The sequence below is a fragment of the Hordeum vulgare genome, chromosome 1H (genome assembly GCF_904849725.1).
Source record: "Hordeum vulgare subsp. vulgare chromosome 1H, MorexV3_pseudomolecules_assembly, whole genome shotgun sequence".
Lineage (NCBI taxonomy): Eukaryota > Viridiplantae > Streptophyta > Magnoliopsida > Poales > Poaceae > Hordeum > Hordeum vulgare.
In genome coordinates, this window is record NC_058518.1 from 427155304 (window position 1) to 427170487 (window position 15184).

General features: G+C 47.2%; 2 protein-coding genes across 5 annotated transcripts; one reads left to right on the top strand and one right to left on the bottom strand.

Moving 5' to 3' along the window:
- The first annotated feature begins 9843 nt into the window (after positions 1–9843).
- Positions 9844–12005, top strand: LOC123442561 (probable receptor-like protein kinase At1g11050). Its single transcript, XM_045118643.1, has one exon. The coding sequence runs from the start codon at positions 9973–9975 to the stop codon at positions 11902–11904; it is 1932 nt and encodes a 643-aa protein (XP_044974578.1). The 5' UTR covers positions 9844–9972; the 3' UTR covers positions 11905–12005.
- Positions 12006–12092: 87 nt separating this feature from the next.
- Positions 12093–14578, bottom strand: LOC123442572 (MADS-box transcription factor 4-like). 4 transcript variants are annotated; one of them, XM_045118678.1, is made up of 7 exons: positions 13852–14578; positions 13655–13721; positions 13494–13555; positions 13281–13380; positions 13145–13174; positions 12952–12990; positions 12093–12464 (listed from the first exon to the last, which is right to left on the bottom strand). In XM_045118678.1, the coding sequence occupies exons 1-7, from the start codon at positions 14037–14039 to the stop codon at positions 12333–12335; spliced, it is 618 nt and encodes a 205-aa protein (XP_044974613.1). In that variant the 5' UTR covers positions 14040–14578; the 3' UTR covers positions 12093–12332. The 4 variants fall into 4 exon arrangements, with proteins under 4 accessions (XP_044974613.1, XP_044974604.1, XP_044974599.1 ...); XM_045118669.1 differs by having other exon boundaries at positions 12952–12996; positions 13852–14574; XM_045118664.1 differs by having other exon boundaries at positions 12093–12470; positions 13852–14573.
- Positions 14579–15184: the final 606 nt, after the last annotated feature.

The following is a 15184-nucleotide window of genomic DNA, read 5'->3' on the forward strand; positions in this document are numbered from 1 at the left end:
ACAATTAAAAAAAGTATCACATGAAGGTAATGTATTTGTTTATTTATGATAGATCTCACATGTAAGTAAATTACATTTTTTTTGTTTTTTTTTTGCAAAAAGTAAATTACATTTATTTATATGTCTCTTGGAGTCTTTTTGGGGGCATCCTGTAAAATATATGTCTTTTAAAAGGTTTGCTAGTTTCACATGTGGGGATGCGTGTATTTGTTTATTTTAGAAAGGATATTGGATCCATATATGAATTCATCATCCACTTCTCGAAATAGGCTTTAATTCATCATCAACTTCAATCTTTATAAATAGAAAAAAAAAGTTTGAACTTTTTGAATTACATGTATCTAGGCATGTTTGATTTGTGTTTGTTCATTCATTTCAGTATGTGTGTTTGTGAACGAAGGGAATACTTGTTTTTTCTTGAAAAAATGCAGGTGAGTTTTGAACTTTCTAAAATGAAAGGCGCACGTGCCCTCCAAAGAGCAAGATTCCACCCACGCTCGTGAAATTGAGCGTATGCATGACCGCGTCCATCTCGAGGTTTGACGCACGTGCCCCCATCCACAGAAGCTCAACCAACCCCCGTCGCCGTCCGAGAAATCAAGCAAGACATACGGCCGTAACTAAACCGCGCGTGCGGATCAGTGAAACTTCCGGGCGTGTTCGTCGCCGGGGCCAAAGCCGCCGACAAGGACGCCAACATTGTTCTCCATGGACGAACGGATTCAATGCTCACCCTTGTCACCACATGCTTGGTCTTGGAGTTGGAGAGTAGTGCTCCTCGTTCGCTCCTTTGGTCTGCTGCACGCCCGTCAGCGTCAGGATGTCATTGTTAACCTGAGTGGTTAGTGGTTACTGATCAGCGACGCTAATGATCTCCTGGCCAGTCAAGGGTGTCCCGGGACGGCCAAAAGTATTATTTCCAAAAGAGAATCTGGCCGTTGGATAGAATGCTGGTGATCCTCTTTTGGTTTGCTAGCTCGGCCTGGAGCTTCCTGCCTCCAATCATTCGAATTAAAATAAATACGAAGACAGCATTATATAAGCCTTCAAATAAATACAACTTGAAAGGAGCTGGCGTGTCATGTGTGTCCCTGACTATCTGTCGCGTGGAAAGAAAGTTTTCTTGCCGTTAGCCAAATGGAACCGAAGCTGCAAGGCTCGCCAGCCTCACTCGTCAGAAGAATAATGGACTCGGCGGCATCTTATTCCTTCAGTCCAAAGACACTGTATGTGTGTCGACCAGGATCGGCACTAGTGTAAAGTGCAAACTGACTCTGTAAACTAAGGGCCACTTGCCATGCTTGTCCAATAATGTGAATATGTGATGTGTCCCCTTCACTGGCTCCACACAATCATGGTTAATGTAGAAACGTAATGATAATTCTTTTGGCTAATTCTCCGGCCATGCACATTTGTATAATGCCCTTTCTAGTGTTTCACGGGGTACATGCACTAAGTATGCCACATAAGTAAAAAGATAACATGACACAACAATTAAGAAAGAGAGAGAAAGCACTTTGATGATCTCGAAAAGGTCCGACGCCAAGCACATCAACCTGGTAAAACACATAGATGAAGGAAACTCACCAATGCAGAAAAGAGTTTAGGTGCTAAATCATTATATCGGTTGAGTTTAACTACAACAAGTTAAACACATATGCATTGGGGGCCTGGGTTGCTAAGCTATATTATGCATTCAACAACTCATGTAAGCACATTTGCATTGAAGGAGAGCTAAACAACGGCCGGCATGCCTTGGCGTGGGGACAGTCAAGCAAAAGGCCTTTCAACATCTAGCTACAGATTATCATCAATAGGTTATTACTCTAAAGGCATCGGAATGAAAATTACTCATTGCTAATAAGGTGACCGATACATCATAACCTACTAGTACCTGATGGTAAAGGAAAATCCTATCGAGACATCGAATCTACTCTAAAGCTCTCATCGAGACAATCACGTGTCAAAGACAAATCACAAGTTGGGTTAGTGGTTTGGGTGGCAAACTGCTTTCAATTATTGTATTCAACATGTTCCTTTTTATTTGGCAAAAAGTGATCTATGAAAGACCAGGTGTCTATCTTGGTTATCCTTAAAATCACGATTATGGGTTTGAGGATAAATATGTTAGTTTACTGGTTTCATAAGCTCATATGAAGGCGGGCAAATGTCCTAAGAGGATTTCAGACTCGATCAAAAAATATGCTTCTAGCGGGGCAAAGTAAATCCAAATTAAGTTCGTTATTCAATCTATCCCACACTATGTCATGGGTATTTTTAAATTTCTTGCTTCTCTTTGTGATGAGTTATCCCAATTCATGAGAATTTTTTTGTAGGGTGATGAGGAGAATACGAGAAGAACTCATTGACTCGCCTAGGACAAGATGACAAAACCAAAAGGTGAAGGGGGTATGGGCTTTCGTGATCTTAGGCTATTCGATCAAGCGCTTTGGCGAAACAAGCTAGGTGATTATTGATATTTACCGACTCTTTGTGTGCTAAGGTGATGAAACCTAAATATTATCCTCATGAGCATCTTATTAATACGGTCTTCCCCAAAGTGACGTAGCTAACTTGGCAAGGCAGCATTATGCATGGGCTCGAGCTGCTGAAAAAGAGTGGTAGATGGTGCTAGTATAAATATTTGAATGGATAATTGCCTCCTTAGGGAATCTGGCTTTAAAATCTTTGCTAAGAAAATCATAACAAAATCAAATGGGTGGTTGATTTATTTATGAGTGGTTCAAGGATATGGGGTGAGAATCTCACCAGACATCTTTTTTACACTCATGATGCTGAGGAAACTTTAAAACTGTGTGTTCTGAATTTGGATGAGGGAGATCTCATCGCTTGGCACAATGAGAAAAAATGACCTGTTTTTGGTGAAGTGTGTGTATAGGTTGGCCTCAATCTTAAGGACGTGGCAATTGATTTGTGGAATTTGAGTGTGGCCATAAATGGGAAAATGAGGCACTGAAATATTATTTGGAAGGCTAATATTCCTTAGAAAAATAGAATATTTGCTTGGCGGGCTGCCTCTAACAACCTGGTTATACAAAGTTAAGAAAGTTACTATCCTACATACATGCTTGATCTGTGGTGTTGAAGATGAATCTATTTTTCATGCTTTGGTTTGTTGCCTTAAGGCTCATGCGTTCCATATGTCATTGAGAGAAGTGTGGAATTTACGGACCAAAGATATCTTAAAATGTTTGAGGCCGGACTAGTTTCTCATTTTATTGGATCAATTAAGTTTGCATGTGCGTGAGGAAACAATATTCATGTTTTAGAGGGCTTGGCACTTGAGGAATGACTTGATCTTTTGGTAAAGGAAAGGAATCTATCTTGTTTTCAGTGAGTTTTGTTCAAAATTATTATGCATCATTTTGGTCTTGTCATGCAAACATGTGGGTAGAGGTGAGTAACAAAGGTAAGAAAGTGGTTAGTGGGGTACAACCTATTAATAATGAGAGTAATTGTGTTCCTTGGTAGCCTTAGCGCTGCGAGCATGTGGTGGCTATCAGAAACCATATTAGAGAAGTTAGCATTTCCTCTTAAGACTATATTGGTGCTTGATTTAGCGTCGAGAAAGCGAAACTTAGAGTGACCCTCTATGACCTTTGTATCGTTATCACTCTTCACAAGCCAATAATTTTGGAACTGGTTGTTCTTTTGTGGCTTCCTTTCTTCAAATGATAATATAAAAATCAAACCTTGTTGATCTAAACAAGGAAGTGCTGAGTGTCTTCAAGATGATGATGAATTTAAAAATCTCCAAGATTAACAGAGATTGAGAAGTTTAGTTTTGTTAATAAGTCTGTTGGTGTTTTTATTAATAGTGCTCCGTCGTGCGTGACAAATGTTGTAATGAATGATTGTACAAACGTTTTACTTATTTAATTATCACTCTTTACAAGCCGGTAATTTTGGAACTGGTTGTTCTTTTGTGGCTTCCTTTCTTCAAATGATAATATACAAATCAAACCTTGTTGATCTAAACAAGCAAACACTGAGTGTCTTCAAGATGATGATGAATTTAAAAATCTCCAAGATTAACAAAAAGGCTAATATGGTAGCGCATGAGATTGCGAAGTTTAGTTTTACTGATAAGTCTGTTGTTTTTTATTAATAGTGCTTCGTCGTACGTGACAAATGTTGTAATGAATGATTGTACAACCGTTTTACTTATTTAATATATGGGTGGGGTTCTCGAAAGAAAATGTCCTCATGTCGATAAATGCAATTTGTCTATATGCATGTGGTTTCCCCTCTCATATATAAATATTTGTGGGTTATAGAGAGGCAAGGATATTTTATACACAATTATCATGACTTACTTGCCATTTATTGCTAATGTGATTACATAAAAATGGATTTTGAATGGCAACCAAATAGAAAAGTATTCGGTTATCAATGACACATTATTTTGTTTAGTAAAGTAATAAGAGATGTGGCAAATGAGGGTCTCAAAAAACAATAAAGTGTGAGATGTAGGGAAGGAGAGAAACCCAATAAAAGGGAAAATCACTCTTCCAATAAAAGGATTATTTTAGAGGTTGTTACATGCATGATCGATAGAAACAGGATGGTGGCTTTATTGTTGCTGATTGGCTGAATGTACCAAGACGAATTAAATTTGAGCCAATCAAGAAAAGAATCGATCAAATTAAATTGGATGTGGCTGCTGGTTGCTTGGAGTATGAAGACAAAATTAAACTCGAGCCAATTAAAAAAAGCGACGAAATTAAATTGAAAATGGCTACTTGTTGCATGAATTATCAAGACTATTTATCTCGAGCCACTTAAGAACAGAAACGACAACCATGCAACTCATATTGTCAATTAAATTCCTCTAATGATAAATATTCATGTTATACAGCAAAAGCACACACGCAATTATTTCTCCCGTTTATCCTCAAATAATATAAGTACTACTGTTTCTCCCGTTGCAATGCATGAACACGTGTGCTACTTCCTTCATATATATATTAGGGTCTAATTCATCTTTGGGGACTGTCTTTAACTATTGGTGAGATTAATAATATATGAGATGTATAATATGAAATTATATCATTGAAAAATCCTTTCATGTATGATTTAATGGAATGCTTTGGGTAACTTGCATGTCATATAATACTGCTCTAACAAATGATTGAAGTTAACCTCAAAACACACATACACACACACACTCACACATATGCACTACCTAAACGGGTGAACTTCTCGCCGCAGCAAAAATTGCACGCGTTTTTCTCGATACCATTTTTGATCTAGTTTTTAAATTATTTATTAGAACTACACGTATAATATATCGTTGGAAAGCTATGAAAAATGTGCAACTTCGCCATGTTGAATACTTTTCGAGATTCCTCACGGTTCAAGAGCATTTTTGAAAACAGTGGACGTCCGACGAGTGACGGTGAACGTATTTTTTTCCTAAGCCGCTCGTCGTAATGAAGCAAATGATACGACGTTGAAAAGATGTCGTCGATAAGCAACTTTTTCATGTAGAACACAGTCTTAAATTCCTTCCAATTTAAAAGCAATTTCAAATTTACTCAAACGCATAATTTTGTTTTTCAATTTTTTTATTTTTCGGTATGGTTTTTGATACAGTTTTTAACCATTTGTCGGAACGATGCATGTGATATGCCGTTAGAAAGCTATGGAATATGGGCAAATTTCATATGTTATTTGTTGAGATTCCTTACGATTGTAAATAAATTTTGAAAATGATGGGCGGCCCACGAGTGACAGCGGGCATATTTTTTTTTTTTTCAGGCCACTCGTCATAATGATGCAAATGGTACCTTGTTGGAAAGATATCAAGGAGTCGCAACTTTTTCATGTAGAACACTCTCTCTAATTCCTTGCGATTTAAGAGCAATTTTTATTTTACCGAAATGTGACACTCTGTTTTTCGTGACACAAAAATCGACGCATAAACTGCATCGGACAGTAAAACGTACTTCTTCACACTAAAAAGCGCAATGCATCAGATTGCCAAGCGAACTGCACGATTTCTTATTGTGAGGCGTAAATTTTCCTAAACGAGGAAGTGGATTGCGCTATGTGTGCAATGGGGCGACGTTTGTTGAACAGGCGGCGTCTAGGCGGCGGGGGACGAGGGAGGCCAGGGACAGCTCTTGCGCCACGAGTAAGAAGGCAGTAGGCACTCCGACTTTGGGGGAAGGAGGCCAGCAGTGCACCGCCATGAGGAGGGGGGAAGAACGGGCAGACGCTGCCCGCGGGCTCGTGTGTGAAAGGTGAAGAGGATCGAGAGGGGGTGAGTAGTTTGGTCGTGTGGGTGGTGGCCGATGTAGGTTGGGAGTAGGGATGGAGGAAGGGAGGCTCGGGGAGGAAGTCGTGGTGTGAGGGAGGAGAAGGTTGCCGGGGGAGGCGGGTTGGGCGGCGCCGACGAGCTACTGATCCAGACGGGAGAGTAGAGAGCGCGGGGTAGGTGGGGGAAGAAGGTGGTTAACCGGGTTGGGGCTCGTGAGTGGTAGAAGGTGGGACGGATTTGTGGCTACTGCAGTTCTTTGGGGGGGTTGTGTACAGTCTCGTTTTGAGGACGGAGAGTGCTCATGTGTTGTCACAATAAGGTTAGCGTTGTTAGAATAAGGTCTTAAAGGTATTATTAGAATAGACTCATTTTATAAAGGGAGTAATACGAGCAACTCCAACCCAGTCACCCAAACTGATAAGGATTTTGTCCGTTTTTCGTCTGTTTGGGTCACGCGTCCGCCTAGCGGACATGGGGCGGATACGTACAGATGGTGAATGCTCCCAACGGGCAGACACAAAAGCGGACAACCGCATAGCAACACCATGACAAGCAACACTCTACATCCGTCCCGTCTTCTCTTCCTTGACACTGACGCCGACGCGGGCAAGAACCTCCTTCCGTCGCCCCTCCGCTCTTCCTCGTCAGCGGGCACCTCCTCGCGCCGCCCCTTTGCTCCCCGTTGAGTCGCCCCTCTGCTCTTCCTCGCTGGCGGTCACCTCCTCGTGTCGCCCCTCTGCTCCTCGTCGTGTCGCCCCTTCGCTCCTCGTCGTCGGCGGGCACCTCCTCGCGCCGCCCCTTTGCTCACTGTCGCGTCGCCCCTCCGCTCTTCCTCGCTGGAGGTCACCTCCTCGTGCCTCCCCTCCGCTCTTCCTCGTTGGAGGTCACCTCCTCGTGCCTCCCCTCTGCTCTTCCTCGCTGGCGGTCACCTCCTCGCGCCTCCCCTCTGCTCCTCGTCATGTCGCCCCTTCGCTCCTCGTTGTCGGCGGGCACCTCCTCGGGCCGCCCCTTTGCTCCCCGTCGTGTCGCCCCTCCGCTCTTCCTCACTGGCGGTCACCTCCTCGTGCCTCCCCTCTGCTCCTCGTTGTGTCGCCCCTTCGCTCCTCATCGTCGGCTGGCACCTCCTTGTGCCGCCCTCCCCTTCCCGCCACGTCACCCCTTTGCTCCTCGCCGCGTCGCCCCTCCGCTCTTCCTCGCTGGCGGTCACCTCCTCGTGTCGCCCCTCCGCTCCCCGTCATGTCGCCCCTTAGCTCCTCGTTGTGTCACCCATTCACTCCTCGTCGTCGGCGGGCACCTCCTCGTGTCGTCCCTCTCCTCCCCCCGCATCGCCCCTCCACTCCTCATCGCCAACTAGGCACCTCCTTGTGCTACCGCTCTGCTTCCCGTCACGTCGCCCCTCTGCTCCTCCTCGTAGGCTGGGCACCTCCTCACGCCCTCTGATCCCCTTCGCGCTGCCCCTCCGCCCCCTCGCCCCGTCACCGGATCTTGTCGGTGCCGAAGTAGGGGGCTCGCTCCACCGCGGGCTCCAGCTCCCCATGAGCTCCAGCGCCAACGACGGTTGCTCCGACGCGGGAGGTGGCGGCCTGCGCGGGTGGCCTCGCCGGTAAGCGTTGCAACGACCTCGCCGATGGCCTCGCTCCTCGTTGCGGTGATTGTGGAGGTCATTGTCCAACTCGTGTGCAGTCACTAAGACGTGGGACCAGGGCAGACATGAGCGGACGACAACGACCGACGTAAGCGTTTGCTTCTGTCCGCTTTCGTACCCATTTGTGCTCATATTTGAACCAAGTTTAGGTGAGTGCTGACAATAAATGGACAACATACGAACATGCGCATCCGTTTGGGTCGTCTCGTTGGGTTAAATTTTATATCCAAATGATCCAAACGAATAAATTGGGTCGCTGCTCTAAACTCCTTAGTTTTCGTACTTAAAGGGGGGACGCTAGGCATCAGACTATAGATGGAATGCATCCGTCAGCCCATCTGTCCACCGTAGGATCGAAGGAAGCGGGGACGTCCGATTTGCCTCTCAGGACTTCCACGAGAGGATATGATTAGCGCTAATTATGGATGTTTCCCATTAATTACAAGACTTTTGCATTAATCGCATGTAATTAGCTTCCTAACTATTTCTGGTTTGCTTCAAACGAACAAATATATTTTTAGTTTTGCAGATGTGTTTTGTGCAAGGGAATATCTTTTTTTAGATTGCGATGTGCTTCCAAAAAAACTCATTTTTTCCGAAATGCATTTTTTCACCAGAAGTTTGCAAGGAAGCATTTTTTTGTCAATGGAAGCATACTTTCACGTTGTAAACATATTATTCAATCGTAGAAGCGTTACTTCTAATGGTGGAAGCACCCTTTCATGCGATGCAAACATATTATACAATCATGTGATAGAAAACTTTTTTATTTTGTATCATCGAAGCCTTATTTCTATGATACAAAAGCATCTTTTTGGTTGCTTTAGAAATTTTATTTATTGTACCAAAAAATATTCACATTTGATAGAAACATTTGTTTCATCAAAGGAATTGTCTGAAACACAGAACAAGGATAGACATCACCTCAAATTCATCTGATACAAACAACATACAATTTTCTCTACAACAACACTAATTTCACTTATGCATAGGCAGCTTCGATGTACATTTTCAATTAACTGATCATATAAGAGCTCCTCACACGTCACGAGTTCTTCAACAAGGTAGCCTCCGATAAGAAGTGATCTCCGGTCTAGCACACTCAACACAAGTAGCATTCTGTTGAAAATAAAGATGCGCCTTAATCGGGTGGGAAAATATATGTATAGGAAAAATATAAGAAATAAATAATAAGCTAATATCAAGAGTGGCTGGAAACAAAAAATTGCCAGGATGGGGATCCAGGAATCGCCATTCAGATGGGGGCCTGAACCCCCTAATGCCAGGATGGCGCACCATCGATCTCGGTCGGGGCACACCGCACACATGGTGGAGTAGAGGATGGGGTTGCCGGTCTGCTCGACGACGAGGAGAAAAGAAGGAGCTCGCTCTGCTGCTTGATGAAGAGGGGAGAAGGAGGATCAGGGGCGGCGCCGTACGGAAAAGGGATCTGGCAAGGCTAGAGAGATGTGCCGCGTTTGGGGTGGAGCATGAGCTCCAGAAAGGAAACTGGATCAAGGCAGAAGATCCTGCACGGACGTTATGGGATGATCTTTTTATAACTTCCTTAATTACAAAAAAGGACTAGTTTTGAGCGTAGGATTTGAAATTGATAGACCACGTTTAAGTGGTCTGATGCTTGAGTCTTGTGGATACAAAGCGTTTGCCGTACTTAAAAAAGTCCTATAAGAGCGTCCAATAACGCCACGTCAAACAAAACGGCAAAGTCACAGCTACCACCTCCTCTTGGCTTCCGGCCACCTTCCGGTGGAACCAGCCAGCCCCTCCCACGTCTCCATCAGTCCGACGCACCCGACCCCGCAGGCCCCATCGTCATACTCTGCACCCATTATCCTGGCACAAAACTATAAATATTTCCGTACACGCAAGGCTTGGCTCAGCCGCCCCATTTTACTCCAACCACTCTCTCTCCCTCCCTCCTGCCCGCTACGGAGTATTTGTTTTTGTCTTCCCAGCGTAAGCTGAAGCCGACCCCTGTTCCACCGCTCGCCCCACCCTCCACGACCACCACCTGCTCGCCGAAATGCCGACGCCGAGGCTCCTCCGGATCCTCCCGCTTCTCCTGGCGCTGCTGCTCGCCGGCTCGCCGGACGGCGCGGCCGCGGCGGGCGGCGGCAACGGGACGTGCCCGCTGGACCTGAGCTACGTGCCCACGTTCCCGTGGGACCCCACCCCGTGCGCGGGGGCCGCGCCCAACATGACGGCCTGCTGCCAGACGCTGCTCTCCGTGTTAGGCATCGGCCTCGCCGGCCGGCTCCGCGCCACAGGCCAGTTCCGCGTCCCGTCCGCGGGGGCCTCCGCCGCCTGCCTCGCCGACTTCGCGGAGGCGGTCGCCGCGGCGCCGGCCTCCCTCCCGGGCGCCTCGCTCGTGCAGTCTTGCTTCCCGTCGCCAGATGAGTTCACCGCTTCCCCGTCCTTCTGCGCCGGCGTCACCACCGCCGCCGAGTACAGGGCCGTCGTCGGGAACGCCTCCGTCGCGGGCCTGGACGCCGCCTGCGGCACCGACCTCTCGTCCTTGCCGATCTGCGATCGCTGCCAGTCCGCCGGCATCGTCGCCACCTCCCCCCTCATCGCCGCCAGCGCCAACGCCACGGCCGACTCACCGCGGAACTGCTTCTACCTCACCGTCATGTACGCCGCCGGCATCTCCAGCGGTGAGGGACCCATCTCCCCCACCGCCGCTCATTGCATCCTCGGCCTCGGCCTATCCACCCCTCCCTCCCACCACTCCAAGTCCAATAACGCAGCCATCTACGCCACCACCATCCCGATCGCCTTCATCCTCGTCCTGTCAGTCCTTGCATTCTTTGTCTGGAGAAAGACAAGGCACGCCAAGAACAAGAAGAGGAACCACACGATCCCTGAGGAGGGGTCAGAGGGCCGGCGTCCGCACCTAAGGCCCAACACCGGGTCAATACTCTTCAACATTGCCGAGTTGTCCAAGGGCACGGACAACTTCGCGGATCGAAACCTCATTGGCCGCGGTGGGTTTGGAGTCGTCTACCGTGGGGTGCTCGCCGATGGGTCTGTGGTTGCCGTCAAGAAGATGCTCAACCCAGAAATGGACGGCGGTGACGAGGAGTTCACCAACGAGGTTGAGATCATCAGCCACCTCCGGCACCGGAACCTGGTGCCGCTGCGTGGCTGCTGCATTGTAGATGACGACATAGAGGAAGGGAAGCAGATGTTCCTCGTGTATGACTTCATGCCAAATGGATCGCTCGAGGAGTTCATCTTCCAGGACAGAGTAGGAGGCAGCAAGCGGGCGGCATTGACATGGACACAACGTCGGACCATAATAATGGATGTGGCAAAGGGGCTGGAATATCTGCATTATGGTGTCAAGCCTGCCATCTATCACAGGGACATCAAGGCGACAAACATATTGCTCGACAATGAGATGCGTGCACGCGTGGCGGATTTCGGGCTAGCCAGGAGGAGCCGAGAGGGGCAGTCTCACCTCACGACGCGTGTTGCCGGCACACATGGCTACCTGGCGCCGGAGTACGCGCTCTATGGACAGTTGACAGAGAAGAGCGACGTCTATAGCTTCGGTGTTCTGGTGCTTGAGATATTGAGTGGACGGCATGTGCTTGACATGACGGCTTCGACAGGGCCAGTGCTGATCACCGACTGGGCATGGACACTCATCAAGGCTGGCCAGTCAAGGGAGGTGCTCGACGATGCATTGTCGACGTGCGAGAGCCCAAGAGGTGAGGCCATCGAAAGGTTTGTTCTTGTTGGAATCCTGTGCGCTCATGTGATGGTTGCGCTCCGACCGACCATCACCGAGGCGGTGAAGATGCTTGAGGGGGACATGGACATACCAGAGATACCAGATCGGCCGCTGCCATTCGGGCACAACTTTTTGATGTTCAGCGAAGCTGGGAGCAACTTCAGCGCTTCACCGGCTATCAGCGGCCCTTTAATGGATAATGGGGACATGCTTAGATGATGTAATTCTCGTGTTTGTTCTGGTCAACTGAAGTCCAGAGTTGTGTGTCATTACCTCTTGATTATATTGACTTTTTGAATGAGGCATTCAAATGACCAAAATGGGATTCACATCAAACTTTGTTACTTTGGCACCTTAGCCATCATCACTCTCACAAAGACAAACTGTTCACCATGCATGATAAGCAGTTTAAAGAAGCATGATATACCAAGTTCCTTGTTTTCCAGTCCTAAGACCAGGAACATCTTGGCATCAACTGTCTTAGTTAAAATTTATGTGTTGGGAAACAACTAGCACTGGTAAGTTCATCAAGCCAGACATGAAAAGGAAGATACATTTAAGGTTGCCCAAGGAAATTGAAGCTAGCAGTTGCAGCCTGCAGGTAGATGGAGCACCAGTTCAGACAGGCCATGGCATGATTTAGCGGCCTACTTGTCTTCCTGCAAGTTGGGGTGGCTGGGCTGCAGCCGGAAGGTGAACGGCATCTGGGAAGTGAAATCCCTACCCTGATGGTACCCGAGCTCCATCTCCCTCATGCCGCTGCTCAGCTCGACGTCCTGCTGGTGCTGGAAACAGGAGAACTTCAGTATTTCCTCATCTTTTGGGTTAGTTATCAGCAAAGCAGAAAGTGCGGGTACCATTCACTGAAATTTAAACCTATGCAGTGAATTGTGTCACTGAAATTTTAACCTATGCAGTGAATTGTGTTGTTACAGTTTCAGTTATTCAATTGGACTGGGTAGAGGTGATTCAGTTTGCAGGGTATGAAGACAGACATGCTGTTTGAAAAATAATGCAGCAAGGAACTATATAGTGGCGAGTTATTTGGTTGCTAAATAGAGTAGATGACTCTGATCAGCCACATTAAGTACTGATCAATGATCTAACTGCAGTAGCAACACTGCGCTAAAACCAAGATCAAGCCCTAGGAGGATATGATTATGCTCCATTTCACTAGTTGGCAAAAGATGATGCATGTCTGCAGTTCCGCCGGATGATTAATTCTACTTCTAGACTGAAGAAAGCAAGGAAGTGCTCAAGAATTACCATCCTCAGAGCCAGCAGCTTGTGCTCCTCCTCCAGCATCTTCTCCTGACGTAAATCACAAAGGAGGAGCATGATCAGAATCTGCTTTTCCAAGATAAAAAAAATCAGAATTTGCAAAACAAATTCTTCTTCAAGAAACCCCATGGTGTACAGAAGGAAATTCAAAGCGCAGTGACAATTTTAGGGCCCATACATTCCTCCTGTGCATCTTCCAGTGGTCCATCTGCAACAAGGAGACGACACCAACATCAAAGACAAGCAACAGTATTCCACAAAACAAAGATGAAACACTTGCAAGCTCTGGTTTTTTTACACCCAGCATGCATTACCATCTTGTCCCTGAGGCTGGTCTGGCCGTTGGTGAGCGCCTCCTCGATGGCGATCAGCTCCTTGGGCTGCAGGGAGTTCACATCCTCGCCTTTCATATGCCTGCACCGTCATCAGCCACCGCAATCGAGTCACACTCATGCAAAAACATTCAAGTGCTGCCGGCAGAACTGGAAAGAGAGAGAAAAATCGAAGCTGGATGGAACAACACTTGCCTGAGCTCGATCTGCATGTTGTCGTTCTCCTTTTTCACCCTGTCGATCTCCGCGCTGATGCTCTGGAAAAAAAATCACAACATTTTCCAGGGTTTTCAAACTCTGAACATTTTTACTGGACGGGCACTGAAAGAAACTGCTGAGGTAGATCAGGCAAGAACCTTGTGCTTCTCGTCCCACAGGATCTTGCCGGAGTTGGTCTGGTACTTCTCCAAGATCCTCGGCAGCCTGACAGCAAAGGCAAAGTTAGCAGCTTCGTGACCGGTTCAAAAAAGAAGAAGAAGAAGAAGAAAAAACAGAGCCCTTGGCTAGAAGCATGGGGGAGGGTGAGATTGGGAGAAACGGGAGAAGAGCTTACGTGGTCTTGGGCGTCCAGAAGTCGTAGAGCTTGCCGGCGCTGGAGAAGATGACGACGCCGACCTCGGCGTCGCAGAGCACGCCGATCTCGCGGGCCTTCTTCACCAGCCCGGCCCGGCGCTTGGCGAAGGTCACCTGGCGGTTGGACGAGTTCTCGATCCTCTTGATCTCGATCTTGCCGCGCCCCATCTCAACAAGCTACTCGCCGGGAAGGCACAAGACCTAGGAGCGGAGCACCCAAAAGACCCAGAGGACACCTCTCCTCCCTTGTCTCTGTGGAGTGTGGACGGACGGTTGGGGGCAGCAGCCTGTGCCTGTGGTGGTGGCGATCTTTATGGGCGGGTGTGAATGCCAATGCCATGGTTGGGGGGGAGGAGTAAAGGAGGGTGGCTGCCATGGAGGGAATGGAGGTGAGGGGGCTTTCGGCTCGCCTCAGGGTTGGATGGCCGGAAATGGAAACTGCTCGCGTGCTCTGCTTTGGTTCGTTGTGGTTGGATTCTAGCTGACCCTGGTCCGCTTCGCTTGCGTTGGAGGGAAGGAGCTCTCGTTTGATCACCGGACACTTCACGCGCTCCCCCTCAATCCCTCATGTCTCTCTCTTTCCTCCTCTTTTTTCTCTCTCTCGTCCTTCTCACCTTTATAGCGGCACTACCTCTAGTCCACGATATGAGGCATACAATATTCTCAGTATTGTTTTTCAAGTAACTAAGAGCAACTCCAACGGGCCGATCCAAACGGACGGCGATTTTGTCTGCCTTTTGTTCGTTTGGATTGACCACTCGTCCGACGTCCGTCCTGTTTTAGATTTGAATCGACACTGCATCCAACGCGTCAATCCATATGTGCCGGCGTGGCCGGCTGGCCGCCCTATTTCAACTAATAGCTCATTTTTGCATTGCTTTTGCATTCAAACATATAGTCAAATAACATAGTTTCAACCAAATAAAATAGCATAATTTTACAAGCCGAATAAAAGTAAAAATGTCTCACATAGTTTTGCAAGCCAAATAAGGAAGATACATCTATTGATTGCCAACATGAGCTCACATATGCTCAACCAAATCATTTTACAGTTGCACGTGAGTTTCCAATCACGCATGTCATGATGAAATTGGGTGAACTGTTCAAACATTGTCGCTCCTCCATGCTCAGACACAAGATTCTCACCCTCAAACTGAAACCCTTGATCGTATAGACGTTCCGGGCGCTCATCTTCTATGATCATATTGTGCATGATCACACAAGCAGTCATCACATCCCACAGTTTCTGCGTGCTTCAGGTATTAGCAGGATATCGAACGATGCCCCATCGAGATTGCAAAATACCAAAGGCA